We start from the raw sequence: 17,501 nt of genomic DNA on the forward strand, positions 1-17,501 counted from the left end.
CCAGCTTTCAGCAGCAGTTAAAAGCTTCTTAAAATGACAATAGGAAATAATTTCAAAGCACAATGTCACCTTTTAAAAGGTACATGAAGAACATGACACAACCCTATCAGAAGAAAGGCAAGTGGAAGTGTTACCTGTGATGACATTAATATCAGGGTACTGGCTTTCACAGAGGGTAACAGCCTTGCTGTCCCTCTCAAACGCCTCTCGAAGCTCTTTCTTCACCGCTGCCGAGCCGCAGAGCCGGTACAGACCCACCACCTGCAAGCACAAACAATGGCCCCACGTCAGCCACCGGCCTGCAGAGGGACCAGCAAGTGACATGTGTCCTGAGCCATCCGGAGAGCGCAGCAGCAGCAGCGTGTTGGGAATGCAATCCGGGAAAGCCAAACTGCAAACCATCATCACACACAGTTATCCACACCTCGCAGGACACACGGCAGGGGCTGCTAAGCAGCAACTGAATGATGCTCCTGTTTCCACAACTGTGGACATGCTGAGCAGTGTTTTATTGACATAATACGAGTTTTAAATTGAAATTGTTTAATGTTTCGCTTTTACGCAAACTCGGGAAAGAAATGCAGATAAAACAGGTATTTGCTTCTCACCCTACTCACTCAGATCATCGTCATTTTTCCTGGTATAGTTGTTTAATTTTACAAAATAGAATTAAAACTTCAGCAGAAAGAAGTGAGAAGGGTTTAGAGCTTTATGTGGACAAAATTACATTATACCAAAATGGGTGTTAATCATTAGCAGAAAAAAAAGTCATACAACTGACTCCATACTAAAAATAAGAAAAGTTACAAACCAATTAATAAATCAACACAAGATCAAAATAAACCAGAACATCCTTCCTACAGTATTACATTATATAGTAAAAAAATTAAAATTTAATTTTATACCCTTTATCAGAATTTCAAGAAAATTATGAATACCCCATTATTACATCTAGAATATGTTGTTTTAAAGATGAAAAGATGCTGACTTCCACGTGTTTCAAATTATATTTAAAGTTTTCTGCAAAACAGGGGTTATTTAAAATTTTTAAGGTGATAGGAGTGAAACCCACACCACTCTTGAATTGAATTACCAGATAAATCATGTGCTTTCATATATTCAAATTTTCCATTTTATCATTATTTTTCATTTTCATCAACACCATTTATATAAAGCACTCCTATGATGTTGCAAAACTAAATCTTAAAATATTTATTTTATTTTAATTAACATTATTATGTTAATTAATGCAGCTGTACTGAGCAGTAAAAGGTTAATTCAAAATTACCATGGAGTCAAGACAAAAAAAATACCCAACACCAAACCAAAAACCGCCACCTGTACTGCCTTAAGACCATGAAAATGCAGGTCTGCAAGCAAGAGTATTTTTTTGGTCATATATTAATTCCAGTTTAAATAAATGGAAAGTAACCCAATGGAATTTGTACTCCCCCTTTTTCAAGACTGAATATGATCTAGTATACACCAAGACAATTTCTTTTAACCTTTTAAAGTTTTCTAACGTCACATCTGAAATTCAAGTGGAGATCATGCACCATGACAGTAGTTTACAGTCTACAGGAAAGTCAAAAATGTCAGACAAGCACGTGGTTAAAAGAAGTTAACAGTATATTTTGCAGTTTTGGTTCTCTCTGTGCAAATACAAAAATAGATTTCATGCTCAAAAGCACCAGGTACATTCAGATAACTCAGATCCCAATTGCTTCATTACCAGTGTTGCCTTGATTACCCAATATCATTTGCATGACTAGGTGCTAATAAGCCCATAATAAAATGCTGAAACCATGGGACACATACACTGGAAAGAATAAAACTCTTCTTTTCCAGTGATTTGGATGTTAGGAAAAGTATTCACTTATTATCAGCAGTGACTTTCAGCAAAAGAGCTACACAGAAGTACCATTTCCCTCTATAGTTCATGACCTGGGTTATAAACAGCAGAGCTAATCTCATCACACCTGGAAGCATATCCAACCTGTCAGCAATTTAAAATAGCAACAGTGGTAGGTGTGACTACTTCTCAATTTCACCTGAGAACAGGTGCTAAAGACAAGGAGGGCTCACATATGCTGTGGAACAGCATGCAAGAGTCCTCCCACCAGTTTCAAATTAATTGCCATGGGGAACATCTGAGCTTAGGACTGTGCATAGTTCTTCCTTATAGATCTCTTGTCTAGCACCCATACCCAGTGATTTGTTTCCATACCTCATTTCTCATACATATTTTTGTTTATTAGATTACATCACCAATAAAACCATATTGGGATTAAAAAAAGACACTGGGCACTTCTGCTTTGCAGCAGTCCCAATTTTGAGAATAACCTGAAGAAATACAAGGAGCAGTGGTGTGGGTAAAGAACTAATTCAGCCTCTCAAGGACTCATCCTCATCCTAATGCTGTGTACCAAGTGATGACAAAGATGGGGCTTAGGCACATTGGCTTCAGACTGCACCAAAAAAAGGTGCTCCTTGTCACTGTGGCACTGCTCACAATGTCTCAGGTTTGGGTTGGAGGAAACAGTGAACCATATCATGTTTGCATTTAGACACATGTCCCTACAGAGGGTTCCATGTCCCAGGGGTCAAGCTTCCCAAGTTCTCAACTGATCTCTGCTTTCTGAGGGTGACTCTACACACTGAGGGCTGCAGGTTTGTTTCACCACTCCTACTCCTAAAGCTCTGCTGAGAGCAGCTCCTGCAAGCAAGTGTACTTCTCCTCTACAAAGGCCAATTTGGAAGCACTGATTGCACACAGCCCTGCTATTCTTCCCACATTACAATGGCCAGTGTTCAACCACACAGAAGCAGCAAAGGAAAAAAATTCACTTGTAAAGATGTTTTTAATTTCCCCCATTTCCACTCACTGCTCACACTGCAACAACAGCTATCTCAACACAGAAATATTGACAAAAGAGATTAAAATACGCACAGTACCTGACAGCCTCTCTTTTCAATCTCCAGAATGCATTTCTGCAACAAAAGTGGTACCATCAAGCCTGCATTTTCCTTCTCTACAACTTTTCGAGCATCTACCCCAAACATCACAGGCTCCCGGTCTGCGTCAAGGCCATCGAGAGAGTTCTCCCACTGCTCCATGAGCGACAGCTTGACATAAATAAGCCCCCTTGGCTCCAGTTTGACAGCCAGCTGATGTGTTTTGGTGACCCGAAAGAGAGTGGGAAGAGCCACAGTTCCATGACAACACACTCGGTTTTTCCGTGGGGTGGGTTCCCAGCTGAACACCACCAGCTTTAAGTGCTGAGCATTTTCAATTTCTATGTTGAATGTGTGGTCCATGTCTAGAAATGTTGTCCTACATGTAAGCAGGGCAGTCCTTGCTTTGTTTACTGAGTCAACCTGTATTGCACAAAAGACATCTTTTGAGTCTATTCGTGGTGGCTTTAAGTCTTCAGCACCATAAAAGTGAATGCTCATGAGTCCAGAGATGTACTGAGAGCACTTGGGTTGATCAGAAAAGTTGTAGTGTCTGAAGGCATCGATATCTATTTCGGGCTTACCACTGTTACTTGAAAGACTCTCCTTTCCTTTCCCACACTTGGTTTCATGCCTGTGTTTACCTGATTTTGTTATAAGTTCAGGAGAGTCTCCATCACTGAGGTAACCACCCTTGTTAAAGGATTTGGAGCTCCTTGAGCTCTTCTTTTTGTAGGAGGTGTGTTGCGAGGACACACTGCTGTCAAGATGGTAACGACTTATCACATTCCTGCTGGCAGCTGTGGCTGAGTTTCCTGAAGCAGGCAAAGATACTGTATGGCTTGTATCCCGGCAGCTACCTTTCAGCAGGGAAGGAGGATTATCTGAACTACTATGGCTTGAAGTTCCCTTCACACTCAGCTTCCTGCTCAGCTCTGGCAGCTTTTTCATTTTCATGGAAAGCTTCCTCACGGTCCTGGGAGATTTTATTCTATCAGGGAAAGGCCAGTTGATTGATCCACTTTTTTTCAGAGGACTGGGACTTGGAGGAGAAACCTCTGTGGAGGGTATATCAGGCTTGTGTGCAAGAGCAGCTCCAAGACCTTTAGAAGAAAAGAGAAGGAATAATCATTTTCAAACTGCAACTCTTGGCAATGAAAACATAAACCTTGAACTTGGGGAAACCTTGTTGATTTGTCATAACTCAATAAGCACAATTCATTCAGACAACCATCACTCATTCAGTCAGATGTTCACAAGTGCTCAGAAAGCTGTGCTCTGCTGACTCGTTCAGCCAAATTTGGCAATTCATTGTCAAAAGCCAGATTTGTTCTGCTTTATGGAGATGAAAGGGCCAGAAACTACATATAAACAAATGAGCAATTGCACCCGCTGCATTCAGCTCGACCCATTTGTGCTGCATCCCCCATACAAGCACACATGGCTGCATTCCTGGGGCACAAGTGCAACAAAATCAGACTTAAATGAGAAAAATCCTGGAAACATGGCAAGGGCACCCTTGTCTACAGAGCAGTTAGTGACACAGCCAACACATCAGCATTGCCACCCCTCTTAGGTCTAGAGGAATGAGTTGTCTCTAGGAAAGAATATGGCTCTTTGTGTCCTATTACCTCAAAGAGTCCTAAATCTCTCCTGTGTAGATGCAGGCAGCCTCACACCTTTTATTTCTCTCAGCTTCTCCTTTCTGCAGCAGGATGGAAGATTTATTCCTTCCAAAAGCTGCATCCTGCACTGCCTCATTTCCCTGCCTGCCAGCAATGTTCCAGCTTTCTTGGCACTACCATCCCACAAGAGAGTTTAAAGTTAGACTGTTCCCCAGTGACATCCTCAAAGGAAATCACCACCCTTTCAAGGTACCAAAAAGAAAAAAAATTACAGCAGCAAGCACTGATGCTAAAAAGGGCAAAAGGAAAAAAAAACCCCAAGACTCCCTCAATTTAGCAGTAAAGAACAGCTAATTAAGGAACACAATTAGACATAAGCCAGTACTGCACCCAGACAGGAACCTGTGGTTCACCTCACGCTCTAATGCTTAAGGAAATGCAAATACCAAGTTTTGCTCAAGCCACTCTCACTTTTGCCAGCATGAGGCAGTAATTACTATATGAAAATTGATCAATTTACCTGACTTAAGGAACCATGCACGAGGGAAACTGAGGCCAGAATGATAGATATTAATAAAATTATATGAGTACTTTTACTTAGAGTCACTTTTCCACCCCTTGAGGAACAAAGAATGCCTTTTGCTAGCAATAGCCATCCCAATCACTTATCATTTTTCAAATGTAAGCAGCTCCCAAGAGGACTGGGTAGCCTTGCCTGTGCAGGCTGGGGTGCTATAGAGCCCCTAAGCACACTAAACCTGTGTCATGCAGTTCGTCCAGGCAGCTCACAGAGACTCAAACACCTTTATCCATCAGTCATTCCCCCTTGCTAGGCAGGGAAAGGGAGACTGTTCACAGCACACAAAAAGAAAGAAGTGTTGTTTTCACAAGATACTCAGTAAACCATACTTTATAGAGGCTTCTCCTTCAGATTTGCCAAGGACTTACTACTTTAATTCTAAACGGATCACTTCAAGTCCACAGCAAGTGATTCGTACAAGTGCTTTGTGCATTCCAATTCATTTTCATGATTGGACTGTAACTTACTTTTTATACTTCACCAAGCTTAAACATATCAATCAGGCAATCTGGTCTTTGACCAAAGTGATTTGCTGTGGTTTTAGTCCCCCCACCCCCTTCCAAGAAAAACCCCACAAAGACTAGTTCTAGTCTCACTGGAAGTTTGGATTAAGTAACTTTTGCAGATAGTAGCTTAAAAGAGTACCTTCATAAAAGGAAGTTTCAGTTACAAAGAATAATGCATAGAATCTGTTTTCCAGAGGAACAGAGGAAAATTCATTTAATCCTGCATCTCATGGAAGTAGTTCCCTTGCAGGGGAAGAGCTATTTCTAGCACGCCTGCTGTGCTTTTCTGGCAAGCAGCTCGTTAGAAATGTGGTGTTTGATAAAGGCGGACAAAGCCTTCCCTTGTACTGCAAATCACCGCACAGTCCCACTGGTGGGCTGGCGTGGAGCGCTCTATAGCAATCAGTGCCACACTGCAGCCTCTAACATTAATCTTCCCTTTCTGTCAAAAGTCTGGCACAGGCTTGGAAAAGCAGGCCAGCAAATTAAACTTCCCCCCCAGCTCATTAAAACCAAAGAGTCAATCTAACACTATGACTTTTATGTGTCCAACTTCTGCTGCGTTCAGCACCAAACAGTTAAAGTGAAATATGTGGCTGGAAGAAACTTAACAGTCGAGTATTATGCAGGATGGTATTCCCATCAGCGCTGAGCCACATGTTGTTCCACTAAAGCCAGCAATGTGCTGAGGTATGCACGCAATTTTAAAAGAGTGTACATGACAACTCTGAACAAGCTGCAGGAGGAGTTGTAGCACAGTTCAGTAACACTTCACTTCCCAGCCTAGCCATCTGACATAGCTTTCTCACAAGGGTGACAGCAAAACTGAGTTGCACCTCTTTTCTCAACCAAGTCACAAGACTGTGCTGTAAACAGCAGTCAGACATTAAAAATATCCTTACAGAATGGTGGTAGGAGAAGACAAAACATAAGAGGCACCTGTTGCACCAGGACAGCACAGGGATGGTCAGTTTTATATACACAGCTGACCATTTGTGTGTGTGTGTGTGTATAACTTATCTTTTACAGTGAGAACACTCAATCCCTGGAACAACCAGGGACATGGTGGAGTCCTCACCACTGCAGGTCTTCAAGCTGCAACTGCACAGGGTGCTAGGTAGTCTCATCTAGGCTCCCCGTCCTGCTGAAGGGTGGGCCAGATGATCACCTGATGTCCTCTCCAGCCTGGGCTGTTCTATTAGATACTACCTTTAATACATTTACCTTATGCCCTCTGACTCTTTAGCAGTATGAGTAACAGGGAAAAAAAAGCTTTTGGAGGACAATGCAGTCCAAGCCAAAATGACTCGACACCCCACGTAACTGTGTGTAACATCACCTGTGTGTTCAGCTAGAGTATAAAGCCACCTTTTACTTTGCTCAGCACTATGACTGTGTGAAAGCATAAAGCCTTTTCATGGCCAGAGAAACACCAAGAGCCCACAGTGCTCCACAAACCAGGCCCTCTCTCCCAGCCCATGCAACCAGGTGTCACTACTGTCCCCTCAGTGGAGCAGACACACCCCTACACAACACTGCCCCAAGGGGAAAGAGAGCTCAGCCTGTCTTAAGCACTTACAACACAGCCCCTGCCAGACACATGCAGTGATTTAGCACAGTAAACATGCTTGTCTGACCCTGCTTAATGCTGTTTACATGTGCTTGAGCACACAGATCACTGTCACACCCATTGCCAGCAACACACACTGTTTTACAGGCACATTTCACTACCCTATTATATATGTCACATTGCTTAAGATAGGATTTCTGAGTTATTTTAAAGTTCCTCAGAAAACCTGTAATATATTTTTGAGACAAGAAGTCGAGGTGAATGAGTAGGTCAGAAAGCTATCAGTTGCTTATTACACTAAGCTATTGAAGTATCAAACAGCCTCTCTCACATCTAATGGAAATGCTGAAAGTGAATGCTTTTAAAAGTGAAAAAGCAAATCAAAACAAAAAAGCCCAAATATCTCAAAGCTGTTCTTGTAGCAAACAATGGGTGAAAAAGGGCTGCTGTTTTTCTGTGGTAGATTCCACGAGATACTGATCTGGATCCTCAACTGACACAAACTGCACATCAGCTCTACCGATGTCAAAGGCTGTTAAGTTCCTCAGGTGCAGGCACAGTTCTAGACGTGTTCTGATATAAAACTTCAGAGCAGAACTGTAAATAGCATTGAGAGAAGAACTCATATCAAATTCAAGCAACTTCAATTAAGATGTAAGGTAGCATCACCTCTATCTACATCAGCAACTGGGCAAAAGAAAATTAAAAAACTAAAAAGCACTTTTAAAAAAAACTGAGTTAGAAAGCAATTATTCTTATGTAGCATCTTATTTACTTATCTAAATGAATGGAAGAATCTCTGCTTCTAACCTGTAAAAAAAAGGTCTTTTTTACCCCTATATAAATTACTACTTTGACCAGTGCAGTCTCTATCTCACATAATGCTTCAGAGTCAAGGAATGGAGAAATAATTAAAAAGGTAAAAAAAAAAAACCAACCAAAAAAACCACTCAGAATTTTGTAAAGTTAGTTTGTTTTCTTTGATTACTATACCGACTGATACTAATTAAATTGTGATGAACCCATCAACCCAGGGATCACTTTTACAGGAGCATAAGATAGAAAATACATTGCTTTAAATAGTGCCTTAATTAAAACGGGGCATGGTTACAGCATAACCCCCCAAGACTCAGGCACAAGGGGTGAAGGGGGCGAGCAGTGCCTGCTCCTCTTCCCAGCGGCTACCCTCAGAGCATCCACCACGGAGTACCCCATAGCAGAGAGGCACATGCACACATAACAGCCCTTTAGATCTCTGACCAGACTTAGAGAATTCAGTAGCTCCAAAGGAGCACGAGTTTGTTGCAGGTATTTTGAACATGAATGACCGTGCGATGCACACAAACCAGAGGCGGCTCTGCCCAGCCGCTGGAGCTGCACCAAGGCACTCGCAGAGCACCAAGGTGATGCCAAGCACTGTCTGTTCAGGCTGCTCTCACGAACACTTACTCTCCTCACTGGGTCTTTCACTTGTGCTCTCACGAACACTTACTCTCCTCACTGGGCATGAAAAGCAGCTTTGCCCCTATTTTCCCCGTCAGAGGATACAAACAGTTACTCAGGACCAATTAGAAACTTTAAAAGGCAATAACTTTGTTGACTGAACTGCTTCCACTCCACAGCTGCTACATTCTGTTGTCTCTTTCACCAGGTCTTTATGGCATTGTCACCCCATGAATCCAGGACAAATGCATGAATAAGCCCTTGACCTTCAAAAGCATGTGTACAAACTCCTGAAAAACCCACCAAAAAACTGGCTTCACCTCTGCAGGAGAAAGAGGGAGCAGAGGGACTGTTCTGCCAAACCCCTAACCATTCTGGTATCTCAAACATCATGCAAATATTTCACATACATCCACTTCTGTCTCATGAAACCAAAGCTCCTTGCACTTCAAAAACAGGTAACCACAAAGCATCTTCCATCTGGGAAAAAAAAAAATTAAATTACGATAATAATATCTGCAACATTTTGAAGGAAAGGGGTAGATAGCATTTGCTGCCCAGTGTACTCTATGTATATTGCTGGAAGCTTGCCTGCAACATGTAAGCATGCAAAATATTTGCCTGCATTGGCCCCAAAAGATGTATTTGGAAACCAGGATAATGGTCACAGTCTAAGTGGAGAAAGAGCACTGTGGTTTTAATAGGATTTAAGCCAAGCTCCAGTTGGCACATATCAGGGTTAAGTGGGAATATGGGATCAATCTTCACTTGCCATAATATTTGAAAGAGATTGTTGACAGTGATCCTTACAAGGATTTTCCACCCAGAGAGTTAATTCAAGTACATTTTTAGTAGCAAAAGCATAGTCCAGATCCTGGCAATCTCCAATGCATAAGTCCTACCAGGATGTCTCTCAGATACAGATACACAAGATGATTCCACTCATCAGGTAGACGCTAATCCCAAAAGCAATCCTCCACAAAAGCAAAAACATTGCAAATTCTTCAGAAGGCACTATTCAGAGCTCCATGATGTAAATCTATCTCATGAGCCAACATTACAAAAGGGTGCTTTTTTTCAACTATTTACAGGTGATACTCACATCTATAAAAACACAGTTAAGAGTTCAGTCCTAAAGAGTTATAAGGAAAATTTACTTTAACATTTTAAAATGAAAAAAATTCTCATATTGCATTTATTAAAAAAAATATTTCTGTTTTTCAATCACAACCATTTTGCCTGTGCAAGGAGACACATAATTAAAAACAGCCTCCAGGGTTCTTTCCACTTAAACTCTTCTCCCACAGACCTAAGAGCCCAAGCTGGGCTGTTTCTACACTACTAACTTGGAACCAAGTTACATTCTTACTCATACCTTTTGGGTACGTGTTATAAACAAAATCCATGAATTATTTTCCCAAGCTCTGCTATAAGGGCGCCTTATTTCTAATAATTTTTTTTTAAAGACAACAAGGCTAGAATTATTCACTAAGGAATTACCTGACAAATCCTATTAACATAAATGGCATTTACTGTAGAAAGTAACCAGATTAATACCAGGAGCTAGCAGTGTAAATTAAGACTATGGGACAAATTAGCACCTCTACAACTATGATCCATTGTACTGGTAACATTTACAGGAAATACCTATTTGCTGCTCTGTTTGGAAAGAGTCACAACAGAATTCTACCATTTCTTCTTTTAAAAATCTTCTGTCTGATAAAGAGTCTCAAAAAACAACAAAAAAGAAAAAAATGCCATCACTATTTTCTCAGCACAAAGTTGGAAATCCAAGTAAGGCAATAATGTTTAAAGTTTGAAAGGTAAAATTGTTTCCATTGTCCAAAGAAGAAAACAGCAAATGACAAAATGAACAAATATACATATTTTGTTGGATTTTGTACTGTCCCTCTTTTTTCTGTCTGCACTTCCCAAAATCTAACATTTAGGCTCTAATGCTAACCAATATTGAAATATAAAAGTCATATAAATAAGAAAGGTAAGCAGACTTTTCCTCAAAGCTGCAACTGCTTACTTGACAGGAGTTACTGCTTAATGTACCCAGCTCTCTTTGAACACAGACACCCATTTCATTCCAGTTGTATAATTCAAACAAGGTCCTAACACAAATAAAGTTAAATTGGCCATGTTGCCCTTCATGCAGTAATTTTATATGGATGAGCTGTCATTTTAAATTTGACTGAAAATAACTGTAGATACTTTAACTGGATTAAAAAGAAGAACTAAGCCACTTCTCCCTAATAAAGCCAATTATGGAGCAGCAGGGATCCACTTCATCAACAATTAATCTATTCAATGCGATCACCACCTAACACATGTAGAAGGAGAGCTGCATTTGAAGTACCTTAATTAACTCAATGCATAACAAACAAATCAGGTGAAATTTGTAACTTTTCTTCTGGTTCCCTGAGACACTTCAAATGGGCACCTTTGTTTTCAGTGATAAATGCATCTTTGGTATGAAAACAGGTTTGACATTTTTGGTCCTACAGAAAGGGATTTATTTCTTTAAAAAAATAAATAGCCACCAATGTATTGAGAGATTAACCAACTAAATGGGGATCAAACACTTTGCAGGACACATATGGCCTTCCTAAATAACCACACTTACTGATATCTACAAAGCATCTAGTGCCCCAAAAACGACAAAAATCTAACAAAGAACATATTATCTCAACTATCTTGCAAGCAAATAAAACTGGTCTAAGTATTTGAAGCAGCTACAAAATGAGCTATTCCTAAATAAATGCCCAAAAACTTTAACACACTTTGCAACTACAAATATGCTTGTATCTGTAGCATTTCCACAAAAAGAACAAAATGGGAGCCCCCAGAAGACCAAGTGTTTTTTCTTCTGCTGTTTACAGCAGTTGCTCTGGTGCCTTTGAAAACAAACCCTGTTCCCAGAAGTAATCTCCACACCAGGAATCCAGGCACAGCAGCTCCTGGCACACAGGGACACGAGGCCAGAGCCTGCCAGCATGGCAAGGCTGGATAGGGGCAACCCAAACGGCAGCCCTTCTGGAAGGCAATGCACACCTGAGCTCCCATGCCAATGTTTCAGGTCCTCTCTGATGAGCCAGGCAGAAATACAGGCTCTTAAACACCAGTGTAAAGAAAGTGTAACCTTTCTCGAACCTTGAATTCCCTGTCTCCTGAACTTTACACTGTTTCTAACTTTGAACAGGACACTAGAGTTAAGGTCAAGATAATATAAGGCACATAAGTAATTAAAAATAATACCTTTTTGGAAAGGGTTGGGAAGGTTTTTTCTGCTTACTTTTGTTTGGTGTGGTTTTATATTTGTTTGGGGGTTTTTAACAGACTGGGAAAAATCTTTAATATGACACTTAATTCACACACTAATGGAATTATGGAAATGAGACTATCAAACACTCAGCCAAAGATAACAAGGAACAAAGAGGCTGGCTTCTGAAAGTGAAAACCACTCTTCTCCAGTCTATTAGATTAGCCTGAGACAGTCAACAAGACAGTAATTACAGAAAGCGACGTGATGAATAGCATTTATATGGTCTACCAAAAAGTCTTTATTAAAAGTCCCAGACAGCAAGTTAAGGAAACTTCTGCAGACATTAAGTAGCTTTGAGGCAAGAATCCAAGGCCAGGGCTAGACACCAGCTGACAAAGGAAACCCAGTGTGTCCTCACATTACCAGGCTTCAGCAAGCTCATTTTGTAAAAACTTTCTCTTCAGCGAGGTGGGGGCTAAAGAGAACAGAGGCCAAGCACACCTGGACATGGCATGAACAGATTGCCTGAGGAACAGCTGTGCAGCTCTGCACTTACTAGGCATCAGTCTCATGTCCTGAGTCATTTTCAATGAACTTGAAATGCATTTCCACTGAAAATCTGCTTGATAACATAAGAGGTGGAGAAAGAAATAAGAGCCATAACAAAGGTTTATTATTCCTCTAAAAGACAACAGAGATCCTAGCACTTATGTCCCTGAGCACTCTTACCTGTGGAAGGGCACTTCAAGGCAGGATTGTCCTCTGCTGCCGGCACACCAGGAGCCTTGCAGGCAAACTTCTGCCGCTGCTGCTGCGCAAGCTCCCCGGGATGTGCAGCATCCACCTGACTCCCTTCAGCAGCCTGGGCTGTCCAGCTGCTCCCCGTGCTCTCCACGGAGCGTGCAGGACCTTCATGGGGACTTGTGGCCCCCCCAGAGTCACCCCCGGGGTGGGCTTTGTACCGAACCGACGGGGAGCCCACAGCAACAAGGCTATTCACAGCAGAAGGGTGGACCCCGGGCAGGTCGGGCTCATCATCTTCAGGGATGGGGTTGTACCATATTTCTCCTTCATCGTCGGCGTCGCCATCCTCGCCGCAGTCCAGGGCGGTGCTGCTCAGCGCGCCGGGGCTCGGCAGGGCACAGCTCCGAGCCGGCCGCTCCCGTCCGGCTGTGCAGGGAGCCCACGGCACCGCGGGCTCAGGCAGCGGGACGGGGGATTTGGGGACCGGGATAACAGCCCCCTGCACTTCCTTACAGGCATTCTCTTCTTCCAGAGGAGGAGGAGGTCGTCGGTGGGTGCTCTGCTGCAGCCAGCTGCGTTTCTTGGAAACAGTGATGCTGTTCATCTGCGGCCTGTGCTCGGGCACCTCGCTGGCCTGGGGGCACTTGGGCTCCTTCCTGCTTCTCGAAGATATGTAAACATTTTCTATGAAATCTGTTCCCAGAAAGGAAGGCAAAAAGAGAGGGAAAGACAAATGTTTAGAATATCATTTTGCTTTTGACAGATGAACACATTGCTGTCTTACAACGCTTGTATCAGACCTCATCCGAAAGGACAAAAGATAAGTTGATATGATCGCAAAATTAGATTTCAGCCTGTCAAAGCAGAATGTGCACATAACTAATAAAGAGTCAGGCCTGTTTGGTTTTATTTTTAACACCATGTAATTTAGATAAATGGCAGTGAGATAGCTCTGCTGAAAGGTCATGCATATTTACACAGAAATGGCTGCTTTTTTCTGCCAAGTTCAGGTGCAGTTGGTTTGAAAATTTACTACACAGTACTTCTGCAGTTTAGTTATGACAGTGAAGAAATAGTCCCTACTTTTAGTAGGCAATGTACTGCTTAAATGGCTACAAACCCCCCACATATATTCATTTCTAGATTTCCATATAAAAAAAGGTGAGAATATGCCTTGCACAAAAACCTCCAGAAAGGACTGTCCTTACCAGCTTTATCCTACAATTCAGAAGCACCCCCTGACTTGGGGTGAATAAAACAAAACACACCATCATGAAAAGAAGGAAGGAGAAGGAAGAAATGTGGAAAAGTTTTTAAACAACAAAAATTTTATTCAACAAGTAAACAAATTCCACTGACTGCTCCCAAGACTTGACACAGTTTCGTTGAAGCAACAGACAAACATTTAATTGTCCATGGAAAGTGCCACTCACACCACTTGAGCTCCCTGTCAGGGCACATCCAAGCTCCACTCCCAGCAGCAGTGCCATACCCACCCTGGCTGCAGCCCACCCCAGCCAGGCAGCTGTGAACCCTGCACTGGGACTGGAAGGAAAGCTGAAAATACATCCACATTCAAAACAGGGAGCAGGTCAGACAATCCTCATGCTGCTCTGCACAGGACAACTCAAATAGGGCTTGTTCAGCCACTAAGGCTGAATGGGGATAACTGGCTTCGCATAAAACAACCTATTTCCACAGGAAGCCCTCTGCAATTGGAAATTCCAGATGGAATCAGCTACTCATTACTGCTTGAACATTATTCTCGGCAAAGATTTATTTACACACCAATAATGGATGTTAAAATATGGACACCTCTCTGGAGGACTCAAGGAGCAGCCCTGTAAATCCAGTCAAGTTTGCTGTAGAAAGGGAGACATGAAAAAAATTCATTTGAACACCTTCCCTTTGACCCTCTTTTTAGGTTTGTACTTTAATGATAAAAGAGATCTTTGATAAGATCTGAAACACCACCATTTTATTTGATGAAGGATTCATCATTTGGTGATTTTTCAAAAGAGTACAGTTTGCTTGTTCAGCTAAACTGCAATATAATCACTGTTTGTGATTTGAAGAATTAACTTGTTTCGAAGAATTAACAAAATTAACCGTGCTCCATTTGAAGCCTTTGCACACCTCCACTGAAGTGCTTTGCTACACCAGGGCCTAAGCCGGTCAAGTAACAGAATCTGAGGAAAATGTGAATGCAGATCTCTGTCAAAATCTCAGTGATTTGGCAGCAATCATATTCCTTCTCCCACCCACAGCCCGGAAATGCAAGCATGCCACTGTAATGGTTCCTCCTTACACACTGTCACACTACAACTTCAAGTAAGGGCTAAACAAAATGATAAGAAACTAATCTGCAGTGGGCACAGGGCTATGCCTATGTTTCCAAGAAGTATATTTGGATCAGGGACTTCCTGGGCAGGCATCCTCCTGCCTGTGACAACTATCCCAAAGTCCTTGCTTCAGTCCAAGGATGGTCCCTGCTCCAGTGACATAAATAGATGGAGCATCCGAGAGCTGTATTTCCACAAACAAAAATATCTGCTACTTCCTGTTCTGCTGTAGAAACATCGGTCCTTCTGCACTGGTTAAAACAGCCTACAATTCCCAAAACAATGGGCTCCTAACAAGCACATATGTGCCTAAACATACACCCAGCAACACATCTGGTGTCAGCCTCAGGCTGCCCTTCAGCCTCAGCAGCAGAAAACTCTGCTTTCAACATCCACCCAGGTATCTCAATAACAAACCATCTGCAAAAGCTTAGTGCAGAAATATAATAACCATGAGCTCCCAGCCTCCCCACAAAGGCTGCTTGAGGGGACCTACCACCTTGCCAGGACTCAGGACAAGCCCAGCTCTGACCAGCCAACATGCTGCCAGAGGTCATCGATTGGAAATGTTCACTGAAACTCGTCCAAATGATACACTTATACATCTCCCAACTGCAGTTTCTGCAATTGCTAGCAGTATTTGCAAGCACTGCTTCCCCTTTATTCGAACTTGGCCCTGATCCTGAAAGCCCTTATGCCTGTGTTTATTTTAGTAACAAACTGCTTCACATGCAAGTATCTGCACAACCAGTGGTTCGATATCACAGTGCAAGTTTTCAATGCTGTTAGCTGTTAGAGGAATGAGTCGATTTTAAATAAATACAAAGCTTTGAGAGACATACAGGTAAGGAACAAACTCTTTGTAAAGTTTCATTCAGAAGAATGCTGCTTGCTATTAGCATTTTAACATATATATTTAATATTATACTTAATGTAGTTAAGACCATGTCTCCACACAAATACTGAACATGTCAACAGTTCCTTTTCAAAAGGCTTCAATATGGTGTCCAAGAAGAAAAAAAAAAAAGTCAGGTATTCCCTTCGCCTTTCACTGTATCAACAAAAAAATTAAATAAATCAGTATTTCAAGTTAAGCCACGATAGTAACAACACGTGTATGCTCAGAAATCAAAGCTTCAATGTTTCAACTCAACTGAGGTCAAAACTGACATTCTGCCAACTCCGTGGGCATAGAAAATACTTCAGCACGATCCCATGCCTTGCTGTGCAGATTGCATGGAAGCAGGGAACAGCTTTTTCCAGCCTCTCCATATATGGATCAAACAATTCACAGTTCTTCTGGCCGATATTTAAACACGTTCCCTTTCACTAAGTTTCCTAACAAAACTATAAAATATAACGACTATGTATCTAAATGGCAGAATGGCAAAACTGAAAATTGATCTGCGAGATTTCGAGCGCATCTTTAAAAAGCGAGCAAACCGACCAACCCCAGCGGGCTGGGGCGAACAGCGGCCGCGGAGTGACAAGCAGATGTCGGACAAGAGAACGAGCCGGGACAGCGCTGGTCTGAGCGCCAGCGGCTCTCGCTTTCACGAGAACTGCCGCTCGCAGAAGCGGCGCAGGTACCGAAGGCACGCCGCCGCCGCTGAGGACCGACTCGAGCCCCAGGCTCACGGCCGGCCCGGCGCGGCGCTGCGGGCAGCGGGCACGGAGCATCCCGGCGCCGCGGGAGCCCCCGTCCGGCGCTGCCCGGCAGGTGGAGGAGCGGCCGCGGGCGGGCAGCCGGAGCCTCGCGGCCGAGCCCGGCGCACACTTACCCTGCGGGGCGCAGACCCCGCCGTGGCGGTGCCCGGCGCCCGCCGCCGCGCCTCGCTGGGACCTTCTGCCCCGCAGCTTGGAGAGCGTCCTGCGGAGCGGGTCGGCCATGCCTGGCGCTGCCTCCGCGCCGCGCTCAGCGGGCGCTGCCCCCCGGCCCGCGGGAGCGCACAGCCCCCGAGCGCCGCGGCGGCCCCGCCGGCAGCCCCGGCCCCGACCGCCCCATGGCGCCGCCGCCGCGCGCGCCCGGCCCCGGCTCCGCCGCGCACATACTTGGCATAGCTGAGCGGGGTGAGAGGGCGCCGGCCGCGCATGCGCACCCGCCCCGCCCCACCCGCCGCGCGGGGTCGCCCCGGGGGAGCGGAGCGGAGCTGGGTGAGGGGCGGGCGGGGCGAGAGCGGCGAGCTGCGGGAGCAGCGGCGGGCAGCGAGTGCCGTACCGTCCGAGCCGCGCCGGGCAGCGAGTGCCGTACCCGCCGAGCCGCGCCGGGCAGCGAGTGCCGTACCGTCCGAGCCGCGCCGGGCAGCGAGTGCCGTACCCGCCGAGCCGCGCCGGGCAGCGAGTGCTGTGCCCACCGAGCCGCGCCCGTCCTGCCCGCCGGAGGGGCCCGCGGGCCCGGGAGTGCCGTGCCACCGGCCCCCGCCTCCCCATCGGTACCCTGTTCCCCACGGCGGCCCTCAGTGTCA

At 44.1% G+C, this 17,501-nt stretch overlaps 1 protein-coding gene across 1 annotated transcript in view; it reads right to left on the reverse strand.

Moving 5' to 3' along the window:
- Positions 1-17,081, reverse strand: part of SYDE2 (synapse defective Rho GTPase homolog 2) — a 28,096-nt gene extending 11,015 nt beyond the window's left edge. The window contains exons 1-4 of the mRNA XM_085067974.1: positions 16,818-17,081; positions 12,680-13,387; positions 2,956-4,058; positions 135-261 (exon numbers count right to left, since the gene is read on the reverse strand). Of these exons, the coding sequence (XP_084924100.1) occupies positions 135-261; positions 2,956-4,058; positions 12,680-13,387; positions 16,818-16,926 (2,047 nt within the window). The 5' untranslated portion in view covers positions 16,927-17,081. The remainder of the gene's footprint in view (positions 1-134; positions 262-2,955; positions 4,059-12,679; positions 13,388-16,817) is intronic.
- Between the last annotated feature and the right edge of the window lie 420 nt (positions 17,082-17,501).

Source organism: Lichenostomus cassidix, chromosome 8 (genome assembly GCF_008360975.1).
Source record: "Lichenostomus cassidix isolate B80296 chromosome 8, HeHo_3.0, whole genome shotgun sequence".
Classification (NCBI taxonomy): domain Eukaryota; kingdom Metazoa; phylum Chordata; class Aves; order Passeriformes; family Meliphagidae; genus Lichenostomus; species Lichenostomus cassidix.